This window comes from Columba livia, chromosome 12 (assembly GCF_036013475.1).
Source record: "Columba livia isolate bColLiv1 breed racing homer chromosome 12, bColLiv1.pat.W.v2, whole genome shotgun sequence".
NCBI lineage: Eukaryota > Metazoa > Chordata > Aves > Columbiformes > Columbidae > Columba > Columba livia.
Genome location: NC_088613.1, coordinates 14,629,374 through 14,647,117, shown reverse-complemented (window position 1 = coordinate 14,647,117; position 17,744 = coordinate 14,629,374). Strand labels below are relative to the sequence as shown.

The following is a 17,744-nucleotide window of genomic DNA, read 5'->3' as shown; positions in this document are numbered from 1 at the left end:
CAGCAAGGAGCGTGTTCTTCTGTCCGAAAATGTGAAACATTCTCTGAGCATGACGCTTTTCTTCCAGAAACCTCTTTAATGTCAGGTCTAGTTCCAGCAAGCTTCTTGAAAATGGTGTTTATTACTTCTGTGGTAATACCGCAGTTCAACAACACCTGTCAGTTTGTCAGGAAAAAGTTAGAATGTCTTTACTTCCTATCGTTCAGTCATAGGTAATGAAGGCAGAGCTATATAAAGTCATTTACTTCATGTATGTGAATGTCAATTTAAGAGTGGTGGCATATCATTAAATCGAATTTTATAGGTGCAGCAGTTTGTTCATTTGTTATTAACACTGCTTGACACATCCCCTTACAAAAACCTCCTCAGATGCGCTCAACTCTTAAAATATTAATAATTTCAGTACAGCTCTTTAATTGATAATATAGTTACATTGGAAAAATGCTGCTGAAAAGAGCTTGTAGTTATAGACCCTGAGGTTATGGGAAAGCCTGTTGCTTTGACCATGCTAAAAAAAATGTATATATAAGTGAAATAAACTTACAGGGAGGATATAGTACTCCCATTGGTTTTGCATATGGGATAGGATTTGGGAGGATGGTTTGTGTCCCAGCCATGCAGAGGTGACTGTGATGTTTGCCCTTACAGAGGAGGATGCTTTGGAGGTGGGGAAAATAAAGAATATTCGTATGTTTAGGCATGTGCAGCAGATTTTTAAATTTTTGAAGATTATGTCCTTTTTACCAAAGGCCCTGGTGGCCGAGGAGATCTGCTGTTGCAAGTGAAGCTCTGACCTGTTCTGGGGAGAGAAGAACCGAGGTCAGAAACTTCTGTCTCCCTCGGCTCCTGCTGTCGTGACTTCACTTCCCTGCGGGGACAGAGGGGACAAAGCTGCCGAATTCATGCAGAGAAAGTACAAGAATGGGGACAGCGTGGAAGGAGGAAAAAAATGTCACCCTGGAAATGGAAGCTGGCAGTCAATGAAGGGAGCTGGAGATACACAGGGTTTTGCTAAGGGAAAAAACAAGAGTTTTGTGGCAAGACTTGCACAGTCTTACCCAGAGCTCTGAGGCAAGTGGAAGAGTTTATGTCCAGTAAAGTTCAATCCACTTGGAAGTCAACGTTTTCAGTGTCAGTTGGTGTCTGGGAAACACTCATTCAAAGCACTGATCCTGCTCTGGCTGCTGTTCATTCAGATGATGGATCTGTAAAGTCAAGTAGCAGAAGTCTGCCTGTATTTGCATCTAGAACTTCCATCTGTGTCTAGGTGAATGTTACAGTGACGCAGAGAACTCATCTGGGAAGCAACATTTAAACACATTATACTTGCACAGTCAAGCGTTTAAAGGTCAGATAATGCCAGAATTGAGGGAATATTTTTTTCAGGATAATCTTAATTCTTTTCTTTTTGTGTGTTTGTGTATTCATACTATCACTTGTGATTTTTTATGTAGTTTTTGTATGGAATTTTGCCATCTAGCTACTATACTGTATGTATATATGCTATATATACATACAATACTGCTGTAGATCAGTTTTGTAACAAGCAGGCTTAAAGGTACAAAATCCTGCATATACTTTCTAGATTTGAGGCTGTAAACTTTAGGCAAGTTTCCTTCTGAAATGCTCCGAGCTTGGTGTTTTAGAGTATTTTCAAACATATTCCCTTTCTGAACTGTCACTGTATGAAGATCCTTTCCTCCAGGCACTCTAAACATTGTTCTTTCCTCCTGAAAGGGCCTAAGGACAAACAGCTGATATTTGAGAGTCACTTTATTGTGAACACAGGCCTGAGGATTACGCCTTTTCTTTATTTAGACCGAATGATTCTTAAAAAGCTTTTAACGTCATTGACAAAAATACCTGCCTGATGATTTTTGTTGTTACAAGTTATGCAAGAATTGGAGAATATCCACTGTGCCAAAGCCCAGTGCAATAAATCAAAGAAGTTTTCTGATCAAGAACACCCATGAATCCATGAGGTATTCAATAAAGTTGCATTTAAGAGAAGGCATGTGTTCTCCACCTACTTCTCTCTGTTAGCCGACCAAGCAGTTTCTTCCAGATCCTTCTAGCTTGCTGCTAAATAGCAGTTTATATAGAAAGTACCACTTGTAGCTTTTTTTAAAAACAAAACTAACCAAAAGCTTTTTCACTTTTTGTAACAACTACTTAGGCTGAGCCTGTAGATGCTGTTAAACACTGGATATATTTAAGCAGATCTGCATACATAAACTGAAGGTTGTGAGAGGAGCAGAAGTTTGTGCTGCCTTCCCCAATTAATCAGATAATTTTCAGCACAGAAATGAGAGTTTCCTTGTTTTTTCTAACAGCAAATACTTAATTTTCTGGACTTGCAAGTTGCTTTGCCTAGCAAGAGGAGCCACTGGTGGAATCATCAAAGTGTCTCAGTCCTGTTTATTTGGAAGGTCATGTGTTAGGTCCCTTGCGAAAACCAGCAGGAATCAAACATGTTTATTTTCTTACGTTCCAAACCTACTTTGGCAGGTTTCCTCTCTGTGCCTCTTCTCAAAGCACACACAGTTTCTGGTTGTCCTTTACCTTTTTTCTTCCCTTCTTTGCAGTGTACCTCTCTTTTTTTAAATTATTATTTTTTTTATCCTTGTCAGCCAGAGGCATGTTCAGTACAATCAGTTTTCTTTTGAATTATTAGATGACCCTGGTGGTTTACAGCTCGACTCACACTCCTGAGCCGTAGGTACCACTGACGGTGTGTTCCTGTTGGGCACTCTGGTCATATTATATAAAATATCTGCCCTCACAAACAAGCACAGTCACCATTTGCATCTGCCTTCTCTGAAGGACACAGCAGCTTTAGTGGTTTTCCTCCAACATCCAGCACAATGTTTGAAAATTGATTTTTGTCCCTGTTTTACTTTGATTTATTGGTTTTCACAAGCCACCATTCTGCAACCACAGAGATACGATTGTTGTACAGCTTTTATTAGTCAAATGAGATACATTAATAGGAATATTAATTTGCTTTTGGCAGACCAAAGCATGATCCTTCTGAACAAACTGAGATCATTCCATTGACTTTCAGGTTTTGTCCTTTAGACCCAGATTCCACAGACGCTTGTATCTGAACCCCAAATTTGCTGTTGTGTATGAACCTTTGTGCAGTTGTGATTTTTGGTATTCTATGTGCTTTTTATTTTTAAAATTATTTTAATTAGGAGAAACATTAAATATTTTATCAGATCCTTAATTAAAATGAGTTTGATTTCTTTCTATATTCTACTTTTTTGCCACCCAGCTGTGAGTGGACTCTCGCATGTCTCACTGCCAAACTACCAAAGTCTGGAGTGGTAAATGCATTTCCACTGAGCTGTTCTTCTGTTTCATCCTAGACCCTAAAAGCAGAATGAGCAAGATTGCATTTTTCATAAGGGAGTGGATCATTGCATGTACCCTCTTCTGTCAGAAGAGTCACCTCCCGAGAGCAGCTGTGTTTGTGACAACTGAACTGGCGGGGACCTTCCCTGTCTGCCCTCCCGTCACCCCCGGCCCTGCCAGCTGCCGCGCTTTCTCCTCTGGGAGCAATGATGGAGTACGGACAAAACCATCCTTTGGGCAGGAGTTTTTAGGATAGGTTACAAAACCAGCATAGTTTGTGATAAGTAACAAAATCCACTAAAATCTGTGAGAAAGGAGAAGCAAGTAGATGTAATTTATGGGGAGATTTATAAAAAATTTGACATGACAGACTTTTAAAGTTGGATCATGCTCGACAAAGTTATCATCACCAGATTGCTGCCCTGGCTGCATCATTTGTCCTCCTGCATGGAGAGCAACAACCTGTGCTTTTCCTTCTTTCAGCTTTATAGTAATTCTTTTCAATATCTTTGTCTAATGTCAGAGAGAAAGGGACAGATTGTTATGTAACGTGGCAATTACATTTGTGCTTTTTAATGTAAAACAAACATGATGTTTGTTGACATCAATGGAAAGATTCATTTTAATCTCAGTGGGCCTTATTGTCCACAATATGTACCATCTCTTTTGTGATGTTGGCTCTGAGTTAATACTTAAATCTGATTTTAGCTGGCTCTACAGAGAATTTTTTATAACCTGTTGGTTTGCTTTGTAGTTTTAATTATCCCTTTTTCTTGATTGTGCAGTTCTTTTCCTGCCTGTTCTCCCTATTTTTTTTTTCCCGCTTCCTTTCTTTTTCACATTTTCTTGATCTAGGCAATTCCTACATTCTTTATTTGCCAAATCGAAGTTTGCAGTCAACATAGCAAAGATGCCTGATTTTCCTTTGCTCTTTAAATAGAGAGAAACTCTTCCTTTCCATGCAGATGGGATCAGCTTGCTTTACTTAAAAATGGAAAAAGACAATATAGAAGATTTCTCATAATGGATGTTAAATCTCAGCTTTAAAATAAAGCACACCTATTTAAATACTTTTCCCTGAATTAATTTATTGCAAAATGACAGATTTATCAGTTAGTTACAAACTGTACCCAAAGAACAGTAAGAATTCACAGAAACAGAACTGTTAAGCCTCTGTGTTTGTTGCCTGACTCTGACACCGTGTAACTTGGGAATAGTGGTTTAATTTTATTTATTTACATTAAAAAAAACAAAGTTAATGCCCCTTACTTCTTTATAGTTATGACTGTTAACTAATTTAAGCCTTATCTGTAAACAGAAATTATATCAAAAATTGCATAAAGAGCACTAATGGGGCCTAAGTGGCTTGAGGAAATACATATTCCATTTGGCTTTGGTGAGTCAAAATGGTCTCATTCTGTACTACGTCTAATTGCATCTTTTGATATTTTCATGCTAAAAACAATTATAGTCATGAAAATAAAGAATGGAAATACTGCTGGCTAAATTCTTCATAACACCTCAGACTTATCAGACACAAAATTTTACATGGCAAGAAAAGGACAATGGCATGCAATACCTAGTGTCGAGGTGGAAATAGAATCAGAGATCAATGGACAAATATTTCCTTTCTTGTATTTTCCCTGTGTATTTATTGGATGCTGTCATGCTATGAGACAGGCTGGTCCTTTAATGATATATTTCTGTATTCTGTTGTCAACTGCTATACTGTTTGCACCACTAAGTAAACGCCTCCTAAAGGTGCCCTGGGGAGCTATTACAGAGCAGCATGAATAATACAAATTTCATATTTTGCTCTTCTGCCATACATTCTCTCTGCCACAAAGGCACACTTAATACTTCTGGCTACAGTTTTTATAGGATGTCACATTCATTTGGTGTTTTCTAAATATTTCTGAATACTACAAATGCTTATTTGTGGCCACTGCTATTAAAATTTTCAATTAATTTGACTCACATTTGATCAAAATTTCATTTCTTGTATCAGTTTCAGTGACTTTTCTGATTACTTTTAGGCAAATAGTCCCTGAAACAAATCTGGAAGGCAAGGGGTTTGGAATTTGATCTGAAATTGTTTCGAAGAATTATTCTTGAGCGAACAGGGAACAGAAATGTGTAACAGCTCTGATTCTCAAATGGTAAATAATAAATGCAGAACTCGCAGTGACCAGTTTTCAACCAATCCAAACTGAAACATACTTACATAAAATTATTTGAAATCATTTAAAACCACAAAAAAGTGTGGAGAAATAGTCTGCTGTTTGCAGACCAATCCAGAAAAGAGAAAAGGCTTAGATGTTAGTTACAAACTGCTGATTTGAGTTTAAAAGAAAAAAAATTTGGACTTGAAAGAATGTAAAAACTGGCGTTGGGTGCAGCAGAGTTCGTGTCGGTGGTTACTGAGCCTGAAAACACTTGCTAATCAGTGGTAGCCACACTGTATGACTTTGAAGAGTCCTACAAGAGGAACACCAGGAAGAATCTGTTCCTAATCATGAGCTAAACTTATATTTAGGTCTCTGTGACATCATAAGAAAAAGATTTTCTGTAATGTCACTCTCTGTGCTTCTTTGTCCTTCCCCCTGGCTCCCTAAGAAGTACCATGAAGGTTTAAAGTTAGTATGAAAATGCTTAAGAATGTAAAAACTAAATCTGTAATATAAACTTTTCTCTTTAGTGTTATGCGTTATTCTATGTAAGTTAAAGCATTTTTTGCACATTTTTCAGGATAGATCCAGACAAGTAACTATACTCGTATTCCCAAGAAACCTATATTTATGAATTACAGAATTATGATTGTCTTCATTCTGAATGTGCATTGTTTTGTTTGTTTCTTCTCAATAGGCCTCGATGACTGTCTCCAACAATACATAAAAAATTTTGAAAGAGAGAAGATCAATGGCGAGCAGCTGCTGCACATCACTCACCAGGAGCTGGAGGAGCTGGGAGTCACACGCATTGGCCACCAAGAACTGATCCTGGAAGCGGTTGATCTGCTTTGTGCATTGGTAAGGGATTTCTTGCATCACCCTCCTTAATAATTTGGGTGTATAAATTTCCAGCCCAAAACTGAAATAATGTAGACTGCATCCACAACGATATGCTTGTGCATACACGGTGGCTTTGCTTCATTAAAGGACAGACATCCAGAGACTTCTTTTTGCTGTAAAAATACTGTATATGTAGACATATCTCCATTTTATGATTACACATGATGATCTTTTATTGTTCTTCCTCTAAGTTTATTGGTCTTACATTCAAATACTGTTGACTAGCACTACTGATATCCATATGGTTCTGTAATTATATGCCATATGCCCTCGTATTTCACTGACATTTGCCACACTCTTCTAACCCAAGTAGACCTGAGTGTCTTAACCATGCCAGCATTCAAAAGGATGCTACTAAGGAGCCAGAAGGTAATGCTAATTAGACTGGAAGATCATTTAAAATGAGCTTTGAGACAAGACTGGAATGATAAAATTGACTTTAGATAAAGTGCAGATGTATGTCAATTTAGAGTGTTTTGATTTGTGTGTGTGTTGGGTTTTTGTGTGTGTGTGGTTGTTGTAGTTTGGTTTTCTTTGTTTGTTTGGGTTTCTTTAGTAACCCACAAGCATCTAAATGTGTAAGAATGCTGTTTTCCATGTAACGGGTTATTCATTCCATTAGCCTCCTAAAAGAGTCTTTGATGTCAGGAAATTATTTTTTCCTCTCTTATTTAATTCCTACTGACTAATAAAATGTAATGTATTAATTCTAATGAAAAAATAACTTATTGTAGGTGAGCAGGTGAAAGGATATTGAAAATAAAGTATAATAGTAAAATTATGAAGGACTCAGTATTTTACTTCTTTAGCAGGTATTCTGCTTTTGCACAAACTCGGTTATCCTGGGGGATTTGGATAAGATAAATTGTCTCCAACAGGGAAAGTGGCACTTAGCAGTATAATAGAAAACAAGTGGGAAAATGCACTTGATCTATGAAAAAACAAACAGTACAAAGTACTTTTTATTATGCATATGCTTCTTGGAAGTACCTATAATTAGAAAACATACTTCATGTAGCTTGCTATCTGTTCTTACAAACTAAATGTTAATATATGTCAAATCCAAGAAATGCTTTTGGCCTTGATGAAGCCGGACGTGTGAACTGCTGTGATCCGCACAGCCCAACAAACTGGGGTGACTGGAACCTCAGCAGCCCACCATGTTCCATCATCACAGCACCATGTCCTGACACAGGGCAGAAATAGTAGACCCGAGAAGTTTCCTCTGGACAAAGAATGCCCTCTGGTCAGCTGTGCCCATTAGGAGGACCCTTGCTGAATTTTGTTATCCTTGTTTTTTCTTTTTCTCCCTAAGAAGCTGCAGTTCTTCAGCGCTGCCCTGCTGGTCCGTGGTGCAGCTCTGCTCTCACTGTGTCTCATGATTCTTTCTTCTTTCATAGCAGGACGGGGATTTTCCAGCTCCTGGTATCATTTATTTAGCCTCCTGCCTTTCAGCCCTTACCCTTCCTTCCTCACTCTGTCTCTCAAATGCCTGCGTGGGTTTTTTTCTTTCTTTCTTCTTTTTTTTTCTTCCGCCCTGCTTCTAATTTTTTATCTTGGTGCCCTTTCCATGCGGTTTCTGCTGAGCGCAGTCCCTGCTGCCTGCGGCTCTGCTCTTGGGGTTATTCTCTCTTTCTGACATTTCTGCCCAACACATTCTTCAATTCTTGCAGCTTTTATCAAGCAAGGATCACAACTGAAAGTTTTACAAGAATATGCATAGCGTCTATTTTTATTCTGTAATAATTTATAAGATTTTTAATCTATGTAACCAAAAAGCATCATGAAGAATTCCTCTTAATTCTTTTAAATAATGTCAGAAAGCGAATGGTAGGAGATCTGGTGCTGCCTTTATTCACATCTGAAATACATTTCAAAATACTACCATTTTATTCTTGTTCTGTCCTAAATCTTGAAACATTAATAGATTATTGCACTAAAATCTGACTGCTGATTGAGTGATTGGTGAAAATTGCGATTTGGGGTTCATCACTCTAGTGGATTTTTAGACTAACTAGCCTAAAAAAATCTTAGGGAAGACTTTATTTAAAAGTAATTTTTAAAAAGAGTGGAGGGGAATCTGTGTTTTGCTTGAACCCATGAACAGGAACTAAGAGATAAGAAATTATTTGAATTTGAATGTCTTAAGGAGCATTCTGTCTTACCCTTGATTTCCTGAGTCACATTATAAGCGGACTTAATACGGTTATGGGCAGTGAGAATGCAGCCCCAGTCAGCAAGACGCTGTAATATGTTAATGCATTGTGTGTGTTTGTAAGTACGGACAGGGTTCATAGAGGACAACGTAAGTATATTTGTAGATTCATATATACATATACTGGGGAAAAAAAAAAATCAAAACTTGTAATGAAACAAATTCAGGGGAAACATCAATTGAAACAATCTGGTCTAAAATTCCGTGGTGTTCCCAGTCCTGTGCTGGCTGAGCACCCACATCCCATGCACACCCTGTGCTCTTCCTGTCTGGATCACAGAGCCGCATTCCTCTTGATATCAATAAATGCCAGCACAACTCTGTGCTCTGTGTATTATCCACTCACTGGCCCATGCCAATGAGCATTGATTTTTATTTTTTATTCCCCCCCCTCCCCAACCCGTACATGGGTTTCTTAATAGATTTCTGTTTGGCTATTGGCAGCATCCAAGTGATGTGACCTATTTCTTCCAGGCAGTATTAGCAGGATGTTCTGCTCCATCTTCGCTAGCTGGGTTGTGTAACGCTTCAACAGCAGCATCTCCAGCGTACTGTAGAAATCTCTCAGGTGATCTCAGGCTCGGTGATGCATCAGGAATTCGGCTGCACGTTGGTCCTGGGTTTAGCTACAGAAAAGCGATGTGGCTTTGGTAAACCATGAGAAATTGGTCTATCTGAGCTCAAGCTCTTGGACCACGCTGGAAGTGCTGGTTGTGACGCTGTATTTTCCATCTGTGCTCCCTGAGGCATGCTGACCCATACTGAGGGTTCTATGTGCCAGAAAAATCAAAATAAAGGAGGCACATCCTGTGGTTTTAATACCCTGTCCTAAACTGCATATTAGCTAGACTTTCAAATGCAAATTATCAAAGGCAGGGAAGGTTTACTTGTAGAATCTATCACACATTTGTCCTCAATATGTTTTTGTATCCACTTCTCACAAATAAACGTAAAAAAAAAAAAAGCTGATAATGTCCTGATTAAATGATTCAAACCATAATTTTATTTCTCAATAAAATCAGAAGAGATGTTACTAGTAAATACAATCACAGATCATAATTTTTCTTTTTAAAGCTCTGAATTCAGAGCTTTCTTTAACTTCGTATTACATATGAGAATCTTATCGTAAAAAGATTCTACACTGGACGAAGCCAACCTGCAGTTGGAAAGAGGTGGAAAAAAAGTAAACAGAGGAAAATAAAAGTACTAGCTACACCTGTGCATAACAGAAGTGGCAATATGGTGATATAGAAGTATATGTATTTGACCTTAAAAAGAAAATAATTTAAAATGTTAGAATAATCTAGGTTTTGAAAGGATAAAATTCAAGTCCAAAAGGTGAGAGTATCTTTCATTGTAGGAGAGAGAATACTGGCACTTTCTTGGGATTGCTCTGGGTTGAATTGAAGTGCTATGAAAGGAAAAGTCATAGGTGAGCCATACTTTCAGCTTCAATTCTTTGCCTATTCTAGAAAGACATTTTTGAGTAGTGTTTTAATTATGAAGAAAATTGGGAATGATGGCTATGGGGAAAAAAATTCTGTCAGCAGTCCATTCTTACTAGTGCAGTCAGAAGCTGCTCTGCAATTGTTTATTTGAAGTGACCTAAAAAACATCTATGGACTTAAAAAGTGCAGGCCATTTAGAATTTGGAGTGTAAATTTATTAAAGCTGAAATATGAATCTGGGTGTGTATTGGAGGACTAGTTGCACAAAGGCTGACTCTGAATAAGTAGTAGAGCCTGGGGAAAATAACTCTTTGATAGACAGTAAAATATATTGGAAAGAAGGAGTATTTTGAGGTCAACATGGGTTGCTGTTCAAACCTATGCAAGTAAATTTAATTTCATTAGGGCAGTATTGGAGTCGGTATGTTGTTAAGACCCTCACAAATTAAAATATAAACAGTCTAGTGGAAAGAAAGGCTTTGATAATGACTGGAAGAAAAATGAATGTAAAATGAAAAGCATGTTCAAATATAGATGGTATCTAAAGTAATTAAAAGCACTGTTAATTCATAGGCATTCAGCTAGTGAAATTAGGCGCTGTGCTGTGATAGCGTTCAAGGAGAAATAAAGATTAGAACATTTCTCTGTCTGCAGTTACTGCAGAATTTAGCAATCCAAGCATGAGAGATTTTCTGCTAGAAGGCAAAATAAAGTCACCTGTGGGTCAACATGTTTATAACAACTGCAGTGAGTGTCATTTGCTCACATTTTTACTACTTTAAGAAAAAAAACCAACAAAACCTGTGTGGGACATAGTTACCAAATATGCGCTTTTTTCCCCCTAACATTTTTCTAACATTTTCTTTATTAGGCATCTCCTAAGCAAAATTGCCACAGTAATAGTAATTTGTTGGTCAGATGGAAAGCAGTTTGCAATAATTCATTTTGCAGTATGCCATGCTGAAGATGAAGCAGCGAGTCTTCCATAGCTGCCTCTGTATTGACACTGTTGTTTCTTATGAATTAAAATTATTCAAGTTTTATTTAAATTAATACTATTTTTAATGGCCATACCTACAGTTATCTCTTTTGAGATCCTTTTCATCTTTCATTCTGCTGATGCACTTGTTGGTTTGTAAATATTGAGAGTATATTGGGAAGTATTTTTTCTTTCTTTACCTGACATGTAATCAAGTTTCATTTTTAACAAATAATTCAATGTGACAGATACTTATTTCCCCCCACATGTCAGAGGTTATTCAAAGGTAATTATTCTAGACTAAAATCTTCATTTTATATATATATTGATGCTTAAATAGCTGGAAATAAATCTTTCTTTGCCATGGAATGCCATCTCATGGAGAGATCAGGAGAGACTCCATCTCCTCAGTGTAATGAGGAACCGGGCACATACATTATTTTTGTCTATACAAACATACATGCATCCAGAGAGCTTTATTAATCATAATTGAAAAAGAATTTCAACTTTTGGCAGTCCAGCATTATTTATTATGCTGTGCCAAACCGCTGAATTAATAGTATAGAATGGGTTAGTTAATTATTCCACATATTAGAGAGGATGTATCATCTTTTGCTTAGTTTAATTAGCTGCTTAATTATTTTTTAGACTTTCAGATAATGCAATTTGGAAAAATAAACTATTCTAAGGACTGTCTGTTTTTTATCTTTTTGAAGTCTGTTGCCAACTTTTGCATTTTCAAAAATCTTTTAGGATCAGAACATTAAGGAAGATAATTAAGTTTGTACAAACGATTCGCAGTAGCCTCAAGTACTTTTGTTCACAGGTAATTTACATGTGCGTGTGTATAATTGTTTTGTCTTGTCAGGAAGGTGTATATACCAGAAACAGAATAGGAGTTGGCTGCGTTTTACTCAAACTTCAGCTGCCTGCATATTGTCCAAAAGGGAAAGAGTAGGAGCGAGTGGGCTGCAGGTCAGGTGAATTCCAGTAGGTCACATCTAATTCTTTTCCACAAATAATGCATCCAATCTTTATGGTATTAGGTTATCTATTAATAACTTCAGATCAATTATTTTAGGCTATAAGTATTTCTGTGTCCTTCCTACTTAAGGCTGGGTAAGAAAAATTGGGTAAGGTACAAATTTGCTGTATTGACTCCTATTTTGACTCCAGTTGCCTGTAGAGCAAGACAATGTTAACACATTAATGAGAGGAAAGAGGCTCTTGTTTCTCCTGTCTTTTTGACATAGTTGAGAGATTACCTCTTGTCACACAATAATTGTTTTTCAGAAAATAGAGAGAGACAGGGTCCATTCACAGTGTTAAATCTGTTCCAAAGGCTGTAACTTTCTTCTGAAAATGCATCTATTTCAGTAGCGCTGAGAATGAGGATCCTGACCCATTGCAGGCCAGGCTGGTGAATACACCACTACAGGAACTACCGCAGGCTAGTGAAAAGTCAATGTACTTATTTCCATTTATAAACTTATGAAATAATCCATTTTTAATAATCCATTACTACCTCCTATGACTGGTTATGTGTCTGGGTAAACTCAGTGGTATTCTGTCAATTAATGTTTTGTGCCTTTTCATAATATGAGTTACTGTCACTCACTGGCAGAGAACAGCACACTGCAATATGTGCAAATAAATTGTATCACTACTTATTAGGCCAATGCAGTGGCAGAAATATATGCAAATGAATAGGTAGGCTAATTATATGGTGTTGAAATACCACATGTGTCCGATGCTATAGACCAGGGCAGGAGGGAAAATACTGGCTGAAATGCAATCCAAATGGTGTTGGTACACAGTATAATTTGTGTATATTCCTCTGGTTTAGGGGATGATAATAGTACATTCATTTCTGACATCATTTGGATTTCTTTTGAGGTTTGGATCTGGAAGACAATGTTTTTGTCTGTAATTTCAGCCCTTCTGGATGTTCGGTTCCTTCAAGGCTGATGATAGTGATCACAATTACTGTTGGGTATAAGGAACGGGCGCTTTTCCTGTGTAGTGGCAGAAGGAAAACCTACATAATAACACCTGGTTTCACTTCATGGTTGTTTCTGCTGAAACCAGCTGCTGTAACATTGCGTGTTACAGCATGAAGTGGGTGTTTGTTGCTTCTTTTGCTTTGATTTCTTTGTGCTCCTGAGGCATCCTTCATTGCACAGTTGTCTAATTTGCTAAAACCAGTGCACAGCAATAAGCAAGAGGCCAGATTCTGGTTTTAATCTCATTCCCCTGCTGCCTTGCACCAATATTCTGAATTGCTCTGTGTCAGCTCTTGTGTCCCATGCCACGGACTAGCCAAGATTTGGACACTTGACCTGCTGCATTGTCTGCAGCAATGTGGAGATACCCCATGGTTTCCTAAGGATACTTACCTGGCCTTTGTGGGCTAATTAGAATTGATATATCCAATTAAGTGGATATGATTTATTACTTTCCCTAGAATTTTTTTGTGAAATGTGTGGAATAGCTGCTAGGGACACATGAATAAGTTGTGCAACAGAGGACTCGTGTTTTCTTTGTTATTGTTTTATTTCTAGACTAAAGGAATGAAAAAAAAAGATGCTTGTAATATTTGGGTCCTGTGTCATGTCTTACCTCATGATAAAATGTGTTGCTAGATTTCTACATTGCTTTTGAGAACACTAGAGTGTATTTGATTAAAGCTTGCCACAAGAGGAAATCTTGTGAGAAATTCTCATCAAAGCTATGCAAACATCATCTCTGAGATAAAATAGTACTTCACACCTTTATTTTTCTATTTCTGCATGATATTTGTGGGTGACTTTGAGCTGAGAATGGATTCGTGCTCTTTCAAATCCTTGAGGAAAGTGGACATTTAATTTTTTGCAAGACTGTTAAGTACAGGAATAAAAGCCAAGTGTAGGAGTTGGTGTGATCAGGTGAAACTGTTTAGGTCACTCTTTTATTATGTTATAATACCAGTAGTAATGCTGTCATACAAACCCACATGTACTAAACAGCTGTCATAGCCTTTTATTTTAAGAATCCCTGCTTTTATACAGAATGCCATAGGCTACAGAATATATTGTCTTCAGTAAATGTGATTTTCAATAACAGTGTTATGTCATATGGTGCTTAATACTAAGCAACTGTGTCTTTCTCTTGTGCAGAAGGGGATGTTAATTTGGCAATTTTAGAGCTTTATAGCCAAATCCATGCAAACATTTAAAACAAAGTACAGTGAAACTTTTATGAAAATTGACTTAGGTAACTGAATCTTGACAAGAGCATTTGGGTGAATACTCTGGGTTTTGAGAGTTATGGAAATAACACTGATTGTGGACAGTGCAGAAACACTGGACAAATTCATAAATCTAGTTGGACAAGTTGTTCTGGGATTTGTCTGTGGACTACCCTTAAGGTTTTGTTAATTGTTGACAGGTATGTTAAATTTTGGAACTGATTAAAACCTTTCTGTGGCTGAAAATATCTGTGGTTCTGGGCAGCTCTGACAAGCTAATTCATTGTTCGTTTGCTCTTTATTGGCTGACATAAAACATAATTACTGGTTGTTGATGCAAATCCACATTAATTTACTGTGCTCAGACGTCTGCGTGTGCACTGACTTGTAAAAACAACTCATGTCAGTGGCTTAGATGGTCTTTATCCTTCTTGTTTGAATTCCTCATGCACAAGAAGGGGGGAAAGCAAGAGGTGGCAAAAAACCAGCTGTTTAAATCCTGGGAACTTTTCAGTTCTATCTGGCGTTGTCTTGTGTGTTCTACACATTTAGAGCATTGCAGATATAGGCTTCATGTTAAATAGTTCTTACTGCTGACTTCAAATCACTGTGACAATAAATGTCTGGAAATTGTTGGCCTGCTCTCATCACGCAATTTTGAAAAGTTAGCGCTCAGTTCAGTAAAGTGTAAAAATACAGACTTCCAAAGTATGCTGTGATTTCATAAAAATGCCACTAAAACCCATGCTTTTGTACAAGAGTTAAACTCAGTAATTTTAAGTTCTGAATTCTGAAGGACTCAGTTGTATCTCTCCTGTTCTGATCTTTCGCTGCAAACACAGCAATGATGCATTAAGCGGGGTGTATTGAAGGAAAACGTACTGTTTTTCTATAATCATGACTTGCAGTACAGGGGACTTGCCCTTTCCATCAAACACTAGTGTGTGGCTTTGGTGTATTGCTACCTAACATTTAATTGTATACTATTGCATTAAACATTTAAATATATAATTTAAATCCATTAGCCAGCTGCAATGGATGGCTTAGCATGCTTTATTAAAAGTCATTACCAAAGCTGTTTGAAGTCTCATAATGTCTGGGAGTGAGAAACAACCAAATGGGAATAATTCTTAAAGCAGGTGATGTTTTTGTGATTGCGTTGCCTTTGTCTGCACCATCTCACCTCATAGCACCTGTGGTAACATTTGGCAGTTTTGCACAATCGCAACTAAACTTGACAGAACAGTAAATCCATGAGGATCCTGGGGTGGTCAGGAGGTCACCAGTGGGGTGGAGCCTAAACCAGTGACTTTTTGGGAGAAAATCCAGAAGATCCGTGGGGAGAGGCATCGGTACATGGGTGATGACAGGTCTGTGCCTCCCCTCACCCAGAACACATGGGCACTGATGGACAGTTCCTTGGCTGAATCCCACTAATTGATCCAGACCCGGTTAATTACATTAAATAGTAGCGGGAAGGTGTATCAGATTAAGGGGGTACAGGATTCTATTTTTGGAACGAAAAGGAAGATTAATGAGGACCATTGCAGAAAGATATTTACTTTCCCCATTATATATAAAAAATATCATTCCATTAACATAATATTCAAATTTCTTTAAAATAACCCAAAAGCTCAGTGATATACAGATATTTTATTGGTTTGTTCATGTGTTCAAAGTCTAAAACATCAAAGAAATTATTGTCTCTATAATGATTCACATAAAATACATTGGTAATTCTTAGTCTTTTAATGAAAAATAGTTGCACTTCTACTTATATGGTAGTTTAAATAATTAAGTGTAAACAATATTATGAATATTTAAAATTAGCTTTGAATTTTTTTCTGCGGCTGTAGATATTTCACTGGAAATTATTACATTTATTGCTTATGTGTCTCATTTGCAAAATCATCTTTCCCTTGCAGAAAGCAATAGATAATTTTTTCTTTAGTGATTCCTGATTTGAAATCTGGTATAATTTTAACATGGAACCACCAATTCTGCCAGAACTGAAGCTAAATGTCTGATCTAAGGGAACTGGTCAGTGTCATCATTTTATTTCCAAAAGAAAAGCCTATCATTTATTCTCTGAACTTTTAATAATTCACCATCATTTAAAGTTCTAATTTTGGCCTATGTACTGAATCTCTTACCCTCTAATCTTGCATTTCTACCTTATATTTCATTTTAAAAGCTATTTTAAAAATGAAAATATTAGAATTCCTATGATTGGATGGTTGGTTTTTTTTAATACAAAACTATGATTATTATAAAATAAATAACAAAATTTAATTGGTTGCGAGGTTTCAGTAACAAATAATACAGGTTTGATGTTGGACAGTGTGCTACACTTGTGCAACCTCATTAACTTCTGCTGAGCAGCACGTGAATGAAGATCAGAGAGTACTGGCAAGGTACAGTATAGACTTGAGATGTTTTGTCCATGACATAAAGCTGGTGGACTTTCCCTGGAATGGAAAAAGGAAATTTTGAGAAGAATTTGGGTGTAATTTAGGTACTTCTAAGAGGGACGTGACGTTTGGGTAGTTGTGGCGCACGCTGGGAACCAGCAGTTGCAGCCCGGTGAGCACTAATGTGGCCAATACTTGGTAGCACTTTTTAAAAGTCACCAGCCCATGGTCTAATACATTTTTGGAGGTAATATCTCCTAGGTCATCCTTTGGTCTTGTTTATTTATCACAGTATCCCCAATCAGCATAATCTGCATTGCTTGCTTTGTACACATATGGAAGAGGTCAAGCCATCGCAGATGTCTGGCTTACACAGGGTTTTTTAATTGAAGCCATATGCAGATCAGTCCTTACTTCGTACTGAGGGAAAGTAATTGGAAACAATTTATCTTGTGACGTGAAAAGAAGCCGCAAAATAGCCAAACTGCCTTATTCCTCTCTGCTCTGGCTTTTGTGCTTATCAGAAAAGCGACGCTGCCACAGCTTTATCTTCCTAGGGGCGTTTTTTCTGAGAGTTGCCATTGAAGCTGTTAAATATGCACAGATGTCAGCTTGACAAAGGACAAACAGTGTGTGGATGGTGCGGTACGTTCACCGTTTTATGTCAGTGTGCTTGCAAGAAGGTTTCGTTATTTCATGCTGATGTAATATTAAGGTTTTGCTCAAAAAAATGCGAGAAAACATTAAATACATTTTGAAAGGGAGAAGACTTTTAAAATGCAAATTCACTTCCAGGGAGTTTAGATCTAAACTTGCTGTGAAGATGGAGTTGAGCAGAAGCTGTGAATTTAGAAGTACAGCGGGAGAGGAGTTACGAACAGCTCAGGGTGATGCTCCTGGAGTTCAAAGCTGTAAAACATTCTCTTCCAGATAAAGTATTATTGTAAGCACAGGTTAGGATCAGGCTCTGCTGGTTCTGGAACTGAGGGTTTGTTGCTTCCACAGAAATAAATCTCCTGATGGTTCAGGGGTGGAGA

General features: G+C 37.5%; 1 protein-coding gene across 2 annotated transcripts in view; it reads left to right on the top strand.

The window, feature by feature from the left end:
• LOC102090085 (connector enhancer of kinase suppressor of ras 2) overlaps positions 1–17,744 on the top strand; it is a 172,778-nt gene that overhangs the window by 54,345 nt on the left and 100,689 nt on the right. For both annotated transcript variants that reach the window (XM_021282310.2, XM_065077873.1), the window contains exon 2: positions 6,223–6,386. In XM_021282310.2, the coding sequence (XP_021137985.2) occupies positions 6,223–6,386 (164 nt within the window). The remainder of the gene's footprint in view (positions 1–6,222; positions 6,387–17,744) is intronic.